This window comes from Manduca sexta, chromosome 11 (assembly GCF_014839805.1).
Source record: "Manduca sexta isolate Smith_Timp_Sample1 chromosome 11, JHU_Msex_v1.0, whole genome shotgun sequence".
NCBI lineage: Eukaryota > Metazoa > Arthropoda > Insecta > Lepidoptera > Sphingidae > Manduca > Manduca sexta.
Window position 1 is genome coordinate 3,953,800 of NC_051125.1, and position 12,028 is coordinate 3,965,827.

The 12,028-nt window shown below is 37.6% G+C and overlaps 1 protein-coding gene across 1 annotated transcript in view; it reads right to left on the reverse strand.

Annotated features, from left to right (window-relative positions):
- Nucleotides 1-216: 216 nt before the first annotated feature.
- LOC115442320 (B-cell lymphoma/leukemia 11B) overlaps nt 217-12,028 on the reverse strand; it is a 41,629-nt gene continuing 29,817 nt past the window's right edge. Inside the window, exon 5 of the mRNA XM_030167328.2 lies at nt 217-3,664. Coding sequence (XP_030023188.1) covers nt 1,665-3,664 — 2,000 coding nt within the window. The 3' untranslated portion in view covers nt 217-1,664. The remainder of the gene's footprint in view (nt 3,665-12,028) is intronic.

The following is a 12,028-nucleotide window of genomic DNA, read 5'->3' on the forward strand; positions in this document are numbered from 1 at the left end:
GAGGCAATCAATGAAGAAAGTTTCTGAATCATGTTGTATATTAAATTAAGACTTTACTTTAGTTTGCTCCTTTTCTCTCATGTTCTTTTCTATATATTATGTGTTTATTTCATATTATTCTGTTATTAAATAGTTATGTAATTTCAACTCAAATTACCATTGATCCTCGTGGTACGCAAGTCTTTGTTTATTTAAGGGTTAAAATCAAACAACCAGTATGATTAACAAATCGTGGATATTTATTGAAATAAAAATAATAAAAATGAAAAATAATAAAAACAGTTCATCTTTTCACGTTTAGTTACACAATAAAATTTGTCTTAGTTTTTTATTTTGCTCTATGTTGCGTCCATTAGTCGTCTATTATTCCATTTGTATGTAAAAGGTACAGATGCTTATTAAATTCGTTTTATTGTAACATAGTTGGGAGAAATTTATTAAAAACAAAAATATACTACGTTTGTCATTCGAAAAAGTAATTTAGAACTACATAAATAGTAATTTTCCCAACTATATCGTAACTAATTTTTCAATAAGTAAAAATATTTTATATCAAACAGTCATTGAAAACTGACTGACTTGAAAAAATATTTTTAAACAATTATAAACGAAAATTAGGCCTCGTCCAAACGAAGTAAAAGAGCAACATAATTTTAATACAACGTTTGAAGAAGTCCTAAAACAGAGCAAAGGGACGTACGGACGACAGAACAATTCTATTATAATTTACTTACAATTATCTAATATAAATTCTATTTATTAATTTACATTAAGTACGTATACTGAAAGTTTTCACGCGTGGACTAATTTAGACTTCATCGAAGATCACGATACATAACGAAAACTGGAATTTTTATTCAGTCTTAAAATAATTCACGTTCACAAATGAAAGCGTCAGAAACACCGATTGAGAATAATTTTAATAATTTAATTACTTATACCTCGCCTACTCCTACGTGATACCGATCTGTTCCTACAACGCTTAAATAATTATCGATTACAGGAAACTCACCGTATTTTACCATATTTTGTTTTTTATATTATACGCGACATCCACCTATAATATGAACAATGATATAGGTACCAATATACAGTTACACTTACATCGAGCTATATACACAAGTTTATCTAGGATAGGAAACATTTTCTCTTATATATTACACACTAAAATTACGAAACAACTTATATGAAACACATACTACATAGAACTATGAAGATCCTAGAAATACTGCGAAAGTTCCTATTTAATTGACGCTATACATACAACCTTAACAACTAAACCGATAAATCAACATAGCTAACTTTGGCATTGGTTTTCACATTTTCCACTTTACATAAATAAAAAACATGTCAAAACAAGATCGAATTCGCAACGTACAAAACATCCGAGAACAAAATCCACGAAAACTATTATAACAACAACGTAACGTAAGCACTGGGTCACACTCACCACTCGAGAAATATGTCACTTAATTACAAGTTACTATTAATGCCCTTCGGTGCCCTCGGGCTATTGCAATAATCGGCAAATTCAATTCTTAAGACTAGAAATGAAAACCTGAGTCCGCTCGACGCATGAAATGCGTTTAGACGGAACGTGGAGCTTAGAAGATTTGGCTGGGCGGCGCGGGCGGTGGCAGGCGAAGCCCACCCCACGGGTAGAGTCACGACGCCTCGTCACGGCACGCGTTCGAGTCATCAGATAGCGCCAGAGGAGCACCGTTACTTTGATTCACAACACATTTACGCATATGCTTCTCGAGGGTCGATGGAACGGAGAAGGGCATTTCGCAGAAGCGGCACCGGTACACGTCCTTACCTAGTCGGCCGTGTGTCTTCATGTGCCTGGTGAGTTTTGAGCTCTGCGCGCATGCGTACGAGCATAACTCACATTTGTACGGTTTCTCGCCGGTGTGTGAGCGTCGATGGACGGTCAAGTTGGAGCAGTTTTTGAATACTTTCCCACAGAACTCGCACGTGTCGTTCCGCCGGCCGTCCTTGGATTTTAGTAAAGGGTTTTGTAATAATCCATTTCCGCTATTTTTGAGACCGTCGAATATGTTTTCTGGCGGTCTCTGAGCGTGTAGTGTAGGTAACCACCAGCCGTCACCCCTTTCCATGTCCAGCTTCATACGTTTTGATGCTTCAAAAGGGTTCTCAAAAGGATTGAAAAGAGGATGAGGTTGTGGTGGCATCTTTGCAAACTCCTCCTTTAGGCGTAGCGCAGCTGTAGGAGGCATGCCATTGGGTTTATCGCTTGGTGGACCATTATTGTTGTCTCTGTCTTTAGCCAGTTGCCATTTTAATGAATTGCCCGATTCTTGAAGCGCTTGTTTGAAAGCTTCACTATATTGAGCAATATTGGATAGTCCGAATTTGTCCATCAATTCGCCAACAACAGAGGCAGAGGGGGGATGAGACGGTAATGCCGGCGTCTGTTTCCTCGGCGGCACCGACGGAGCGCTGCTGTTGGACACGGTTAGATCCTCAGCTTCTTCGACATCCTCCCCATCCTCGTTATCATCTTCATCTTCACCATCCAACTCCTCGTCTTCCAGCTCATCGTCAGAATCATCCTCAGCGGTGTCACCGCCTGATTCGCCTTCTTCAGCATTGCCGTCAGATCCTCGGTGTACTTTCATGTGTTTCTTTAATTTTGACGCTTTTTCAAAAGCCTCGTCACATTCGCTACATTTGAAAGGTTTCTCACCGGTATGTGATCGACGGTGAACAATCAAATTATTTTCAAATCTAAACTTCTTTCCACAAAATTCACACGAGTGAACGGCTTCATCGGTATTGCGCTTGACGGGTGGCGTCGACGACGGGCGCTCGGGCGGTGGCGCGTCTGCTGCCATGGGCTCCGTGCGCCGCTCAGGTGACGTCGAGCTGTGCGGCCTCGTCGCTTCACGGGGCGTGTCCACCGTTCCGGGTCCGGCGCCCGCCGGTGGAGTCTGACCGACTCGGGAGGGCGACGGGGAAGCGAACGGAGGAGAATGCTTCCTGGGGCTAGGAGAGCTCGAATTGCCTGTGGCCGCCCCTGGACTGGTCGTACCGGCCAGTTGCCGCAAGCGCTGCGAGTAAAAATCCAGCTGGGGTTCTAATGAGAGAGGTTGAGATACTGGTGGGGGCCGTTCTCGGCCCGACACAGACGTTGGTATCACCGGCGGTCTATCAGCCGGCGAAGGAAACGCCTGATGTGGTGGCAGTGAGTTAGCCGCCACCGCTGCTGCCGCTGCAGCGAGGTTCAGTCCGTGGTGACGGAACTGCTCGGACACGAGCTGCTCCATCCTGAATCTGTGGTCGTGATGGTTTGGTCTCGCGAACAATGGCGCGGGAGGGACTGACGGATGCGCTAGAGGTGGCAGGCTGCCCGGCAGTGGCATTCTAAGCAGCCCACCAACTCCAAAAGGGGAATGCATATCTGGAGGAGGTAGTAATGGATGGTGACGTAATGTGGGAGGTGGGAGAGGTGCCCCGGTAGAGGAGCAACCGGAGCTGGACGAAGAAGTACTCGATGAGGAGTGGTTTTGTTTGCTGGGCATCTGCTGCGGCAATGTCTCCACGTAGATCTTCACTCCGTGCACGTGTTGGACGTGTTGCAGGAGCCTCCATGCCGAGTGCACGCGCGCTTTGCACGTAGAACACACGTAGTTACTAGGCTCTGTGGACAAGGAAAAATAATGTGAGCAAAACACTTCCGAAAATGGGAACGCATTCCGATAGAAGATTTACAGCAATATTAACACGGGCAAAGTGTCTAGTAATAGCTCTCACATATCGTGGCGTTGGGCCTAGGGTGAGTGCGTGGCGCGAATGCTAATCGAGGTCCGCGGCGGTCGGTGAGTGATCGCCGCTCCGTGTCCCGCGTGATTCATGCACCTCTAAAATCTTATGAAATATACGCGGGCTCGGATCACGTACGCACGCGCGAGTTAAGACTGTTGATATTGAAATCTACGTAATACTTTATCTTTTTTTGAAATGTTTTTTTTTTTTGTAAAGGGAAATAACGGGCCGTGGAAAGTGGGTTTTAGTTTATGCTTGTCATTTAATAACTTTATTTTGTAAACGAATACTAGTGTAATCAATTATTTATTCAGTTTATAATCGAATTTAATAAAGCCAACATCAAACCGACAGCGTAGATTAAAACGTAATTCCAGTATGCTCGGCATGAGATCACAAATTGTTCTTTTTTCAATGCGTAATGTATGAGTTAAGTAGGTCGTTAAATCTCGAGATGTGACGTGGTCAAGGCGCGCCCTCTAGTTTTGACAATAATTTGATTGCTCATTGTTAACCCGAGACAAATTTTATTAACCGAGTCGCGTCTCAGAATTTTAGTGATGTGCTTCGCTCTTCGAGTGCTAATAAAACGTTTGACTCGTGAGGTTATATATTTAAAAACGGCAAAATTCGCTCGTTTATACAATTTATAGAGGTTGTTATGATATTCATCAAATATAATTTTATGAATTGCGCTCGGTTAATGTGATTTTATTACGTTTTAAATATTGTAAATTAAATACTGTAAAGTTGATTTCGAGATATATGACTAATGTAGTAAATCTTCTGAAAAATGTAATCCGATCGATGATTGTTAAATTGAAATATCGATTATCGCTACTCCCACGTCGTGAACACAATAACATCGATATATCCTAGCACGTCACTAGTATTGGTAGGCGCGGTTCGATAAGCGATCTCGAATGTTAAGACGATTATTGAAATGTAACGGTCAGATTGTGACCGACCGGAAAGAAGATGGATATAGGGTGTTCCAAATAAAAAATAAAATCATTTATCCTTTTTTAAGACACTTTAAAATCTTAAAATTTATTGATACCTATTATATTTTCAGAATTTTCATTTCAGTGTGGTTATACAGCTAGAAGCGAAAGTTTGCATGTGGGCACATAAAATAAATAAGAAATTATTTTAACAAAATTTGCAACGAATGTTCTATGTGGCAATATTAATAAAAATAAAACATGAAGTGGGTAAACAGTGAGCCAAATGTGTTTACCGAACCGACGTATAAATTACTGTGAAAAACGTGAAATTGACTTTCAACTTGCTTAATGTTTCATAAAAATGCAATAAAATACTATCTAAAATTTTATTACCAAATACGTCTTATATCTAAGTTATATTTATTGTATTAAAATAAATGCAATAATTCTGATATAATATTGAATCACTGCATTGATTTTTATATATATTTTATATTTTTAGTAGGTAAACAGGGTCATGAATAAATGATGTAAAAAAGTGTAATTTTCCAACAAAATAAATACCAACGAAAAGTAATTTTGATATTACACACTATTAAGAGAATTAATATTATTAATTATTTTAAGAGAATTCCTTGGACACACATTATATTCGCAGTAAACTACAAAGTGGTGAAACAATCAAAAAACTAAAACTCGGATTTTTGGCCAAAATATTCGTTATTCATGGATGATTTTTGGCGCAATCTTAGCAGAAGTATATGCGATATACTTTCATTTAGTAACGCAATGTCAAAATGACCCTGTATATTTATATTTCAACATTTAAGCATCATGCTGTAGAGAGATTTATCAGGGTATCAATATTGTGACCTTTTTGTCCGAGCATTGTTCATTGTATTGAGTTTTGGTCATCATTCAGTACTGTACGCAAAAAACTGTTTTACATTACAGGTAAATATATTTTATATGTGAAGTACATTTAATGATTTCGTAATAAAATTATTAGAAAAAAAAAATTACATTTTGGGACATTTTATCTTAAATGGTTATGTGATATATTAATATAAGCTACTATAATCGTTCGATACCGACTTTACAGTTTTGAGTGCCTGTAATATAAAACTTTAATACATCTCTGGTTAATATTATGAATTGATGAGTAATATAAATTATAAGTAAGCTTATAATAAATGTTTTATTTCCAATATAACTATATCAGCATCTATACACTCACGCCTTTTATTCCTAAAGGGGTAAGCAAAGCCGCAACAAGTGCCACACTTTCCGCTGTATGTATTCCGTCCCATGATGTGATGAGGCCTATCGCAATATCGGGCACAATTTTCAAATACCTAGCTGTGCTGAGTATTATATCAGGCACAAATTTTAAACTACAGATCGATTCTCATTAAAAAAATAATTGTATCAGCATCTAGATACAATACTAGTAATTTCTCTGAAAGCGGCGATAGCCTAGTTGGGTGTGGAACGGACTGCCAAGACGAATGTCTTGTTCTAAAATCATGTGTGTATTCTTTGTGAATTTATCGTTCGCTTTAACGGTGAAGGAAAACATCGTGAGGAAACCTGCACATCTGAGAAGTTCTCTATAGGAATTTCGAAGGTGTGTGAAGTCTACCAATCCGCACTAGGCCAGCGTGGTGGACTAAGGCCTAATCCCTCTCAGTAGTAGAGGAGGCCCGTGCTCAGCAGTGGGCAAGTATATAATACAGGGCTGATATTATATTATATAATTTCCCTGACGACTGTACACCTCATTGTCACACGGTCACTGTCAAAACTCGTAGCGGTACTACAGACGATCGATGCCGACTTACACAGATTAGAGTGCGTGTAATTTCAATCGCTTTTGATAACATCTGTGCTGTGGTCAGAGTGTGAGTGCGTGATAATGTGTGGGTGGTCGCGTTAGATGGCGATCTTAATTGTGAGAATATTTGTTCAAGTTGAGTTTGAGAAGGAAAATGGATATCAAATAAATGGCTGTCAGAAATGTATTATAAATGTAAAGTTTTTGTCTGTTGATAATTTTAAGCGAAAGTACTTCTAGAGTTGACTTTTACATCAAGGAAAATCGACTTTAATCAAATAGAAATATTGTAAATATAAAGATTTTTCCTTTGAGAATTTTAATCGAAACTATAGTAAGTACATCGATACCTATACCTCGAAGTATAGCAAACTCAAAACTGTCTGGGATACAAGAAAACTATAAAAAAACAATAGACGTAAGGAAATGCATCGCTAGCCATAAACAAGGAACCCATTTATCCACCTTGAACCTAAAAGGAATTATATACCATGCGTTTCGATTTCAAAAGGCAATCGTTGATTACCGGGCATTGTGCGGCCCAAGTCAGTGGGGGTGAAATTTTTAAACGCGGCTCTGGGGGTCTTGGGGGGCGGACCCCCCAGGTCGGGAGGACGCTTAAGCTCGGGCAGTGGCAGGAAAAGCGTATCCGGTGGTCGTATTTACTTGGGCACTCGCTTATAGATATGGAGTTATCGAACGATGGGCTCCCGTTTGGTTTTGTATGAGAATTTACTAACAAAGACAATGGTGGCAGTTGAGTAGTTTATGGACATTTATAAATAATATGACGTCACCAAATATACATATTGTTAATAAAAATGGAGTTTAAAATATAATATTAGCTGAGCAAATATGCCGGAGTTAATGACCTGTTAACCTCATAGTTATTGAATAAATGTGAAATAGAATAAAGACTATATATGCTATGTCAATTTTCTTATTCATCGTAGACCGTATAATTTAAAATAAATATAAATTAATATCGCATATTCGTATAAGTTCGCTGAAAGGTTATTTAAAACACATGTCAGTGAAAACTCAAGTAATATTACGTAGCAATAAAAAATAAAAATACTGAAAATGCAAAATCCTCGGCCCATATAGAACATGCCTCGGCCGGAAGCCGCCGGCGCCGCTTCCGGCGACAACAACAGTTGTTCGCACCCCAGCGCCTCTCGCGGACATCGCTAGAAACTACAGACTGCCTACAGCTCACAATACACAGCTTTACGTATAGCATAAATTTAAATCTGAATCTTTTTCATATACATTGTTAGTGTATAAAATACTAGACATGTATATATATTTGAGGGTATACCTAATAAGTATTTTCTACTTTATAATCTAAATACATATTACTTAATAATTATAATAAGATTTAACTTTTGTTTGGATTGGACATGAAGAGGGCAAGGCATGGAAGTTGTTAATATGGTTTTAAATAATCGCCACAGATAACAGACACTTAGAAACAAAATTATTAAGTCTGTCATATTTCAAAAAAATATGCGTATAGCGAAAAAAGGTATTCTATTTTTGAATCTATGCGAAATTTGAAATAAGAACGGCAGCGTTCCAGTGAGACTCGCCATCGACTTGTTATGCGGCGGATGTCCGTCGCGCCGCTGCGCTGAATGACCGCCTTCCCCTTCCGCCCGCCCCGCGCCAACCCCCTTAGGTATCGTCTAGACTGCCGGCGATTAGCGAGTGAAATATGAGCGCTTATATGGGATAGTATATGCCACTACGGTATTTATTATTCTTTAACATTTTGTAGTAGAGAAAAAATTTAAGTAATGGGTCGGATAAGTTAGTGAACTGAACTATATTTATTTTTTCGGATGTGTTTTAATAACTAACTTATAATATACAAATATTTCAATGTTTAGTTCAAATCAATGTAAGAGACTACATTTGGCAGGTTTAAGGAAACTATAATCATGTCTATATAGATATGTTTAATTGAAAACGCTTGCTGCGTAAACATCGCCTTACGCTAGTGCGAAGTTATAACCCGAATGGTGCAAATTGTGACCCATAACTGGGAGACATGTTTCTTGCTACGAGGGAAAATAAAAATTTGAAAATGGAACGCCACTGGCCGAAAATACAAATTCAATTTACGAATGTAAAGTGAGTCGAATAAAAATAAACATCGAAAAGTTTGGTTATGAATTTATATCTTTTTAATTTTTGCGCTTCGGTATTTATACCAGTTATTTTATAGACAAAATAAACTTAATATAGTATGCAAATGAATTCTATGTTTTTAAGACTACATTTTTTTAAATACCTCTATCTATGAAACGCATGAGATGGAGACCCAAACGTCCATGGCTTGCACAGAGCCAAATACGAATTTCTATAACCTATTCCAAAGTTGTCTGGGTTATAAGTACACAATTGGAGTTGGTGACATATTGTACGATGTACTGCGAGTGACCGGTATGACCGTAAAGTTTAAATATGCACAAGTGTTTCATATGACAAATAATGGAAATTTTCCGACGAAAAATGACCCCGAACTAAGTTAAAAGATAAGCTGACTTCGTTATGAATATAATTACATCTTAACTATAACTAAACAGCGATAAAGTCTTGACTATTTTTCGTTAAGTGCTCTCACATATTGCCTTATGAATTAATATTTTAATAAAATAAAAACATTGTTCTCAGTAGCTCTAAAAATAAATTGTTAAAATCAATGACACGCCTTAAATAAACACTTTACGATAATCGAGACGCAATAATCGATGAAAATAATTAATTGAAAAAAACCGCGTTTATAACTAAAAGCCGGACAGAAAAACAAAGCCGAGAACGTTAAAGCCGCGCCCACCGACGGAACGTTAGGTAGTCGTGATTTGTAAACTATCGCGTTACTCGTTCGGGAGTGGTGGGTCTGCATTAATAGACAATAGTGCCAATTATAGTATAATATTATACAGTGGCAATTAGAATTGAGTGTTTTTATTAGTTTTATTTTACATATTCGAGGTGATAGTTGTAGTACTCTACAGAATAATGGAATGATGATTAGGTTCTTGTGATGGAGAAATTTGTAGACGTTTCTAGTTTCTTAGTGTGTCGTATGAGACTCTATTTTCGAAGGCTAAAGGTGTGTCTATTTTTGTCACTAAGCAGTAAAGCACTGGACCACATTGCCAAATTGCGATGGGTCAAAAAGCTTTTTGGAATTGGCTGGCTATTTGAGTTGATATTTGCCAAATTGTTAAGGAACAAATTCCCGGAAATTTAAAGAATAATTGCAATTTCAAATATTAAAAGTTCGCATAATAAGATTTTTATGGGATAAATATTTTCTCAGGATAAAAAGTAGCCTATAACACTCAGGAGTAACGTTCTTATTAGTGAAAAAAAAATCAGTTTAGTAGTTCCTAAGATTTGGGCATTGAAACAAACAAACTCTTCAGCTTTATATACTACAGATTTACTTATAGTAACTAAAATCAATACTATATCTCATTAAATAACGCACAAACAAATCCTTCAAAATTAATATACGGTGGCGCCCCAGTACAACGAAATTGTAGCGTCGTGGCTAAATTGTAGCGTCGTGGCTATTTTAAACTCATAACCGTTGTCGGCACATGTGTCGCCTCCATTACCACATATTACAAAAAACGCGTGGAAAAACAATAAAACGCGAGGGTGGGTTAGTGGTCGAGTTTAAAATTGATTTTCGCGTCCGATGTGTTTTAGTGGTTTACGTGATTAAGGTTTGGGGATAGGAGTGTACTGGGGATGTTGCTATGGAAATTGTTTATTAATATATTATTGTTCGTGGCTTCACCTGCGTGAAATGGGAAGTTATGTTCTTCCTAGGGTTTCAAACTGTCTCCAAATTTCATCGAAATCCTTTGGTTAGTTTTTGAGTCTATCGCGTTGATTGGCAGACAGATGCGGTGGAGGACTTTGTTTTAAGATATATTTTTTAAACTTTTAAAAAAAAAATATGTCGCCATAGGTACATAATGTTGTGTAGCTTTAAATGTTTATGCAATGCACGCAACTGAACCTTTCAAAAGGAATAAACTTTCCCTGTTTTTGCAAAATTTTTCATTGATACTCCGCTCTTATTGGTCATAGCGTGATGTTATATCGCCTATAACCTTCCTCGATAAATGGGCTATCCACCACAAAATTTTGTTTTTTCAATTCGCACCTGAAGTTCCTGAAATTACCGAGTTCAAACAAAAAAGTCTTTAGCTATATTTAATAGTATAGAAGTAGAGATAAAAGTGTCAAAATTGTTGACTAACTATTGAAATCACTATAAGCTGTAATTTGTACAGCCCACGATTATCACACGTGTCCGAAGGAAGCTACAAGTTGAATAAATGGGATATTAATACTTGGATCAAAAAAGTGTAGTCAGTGTATGTTGTTAATGATTTAAAAGACCGATTTCTATAATACAAAACAGCTTCCTTATAGTTTCAATATGTATGTCGCCCATCTAACGTGAAATATCAACTCAAGTCTTTAATACTAAAAAAACAAAAATCATTTGAAAAAGCTCTTTATCAACACAGACTGCCACTCGAAAGGGTCTTCTAGGCAATCTATCATAAATCTATGATATATTTACACACACTGAATGCATTATCACTATTCTTAAATCAGCTATCAACGTACTCTTTTCACTAAAAGGGTGAGCTTCACTATAGAAAAGGTTGACCCCTCATAAAGACTTATCGCCTCATATACAAAATAAGGTTCTACTAATCCCGTAAACCGCAATAGATTTTATGATTTATCAACCACGTAATAAAGATCACATTCGGCCGCATCACCATCGCCAGATGGGATCTCGTCAAAGTTAGCGGTAGTTTTTTTCACAACAATCTCTTGGACTTAACTTACGTTATCTCGTCACAAGGAATAGAAACCCGCACGTATATAAAGACGATATTTCTAAAGAAATTTAAATTCGCCCGCAAAGGTCCCTAGATAGGATTAGAGATTGGGCGCGGAGATGGGCCTTTGTGACCCTTAAGAAAACATGTCTTGATATGGAAGTTGGGAGTTAATCGAGCAATCATTCGCGGTGATTTATCAAGGAGACGCTGTGAATGCGTAATTAATGGATTTAAAGAGTTCCGAGTCTGCGAGACATCTGACCGCATTGAGGTGCGCCAGACCGTGTGCTCAGTTTAAAACGATAATGCATGGGGTTACAAGCGATGTGCGTAAGTGGTCACAACAAAACAACTGTTGTAAACTAGTGGATATTCCCTTTATATTATATATATTATTATTATAAATATGCAGAATCGTATTTCATTTAATCTTCATTACACCTTTTCTAAGAAATCTGTTTATAGTATTCGCCAGACACGTAAATAATCGGCTGAACTTTAAGACTATAATAAGCCCGTACAATTATTTCATTTTCAACGTAACCAGACAGTATTACTCAAAGATCTACAGA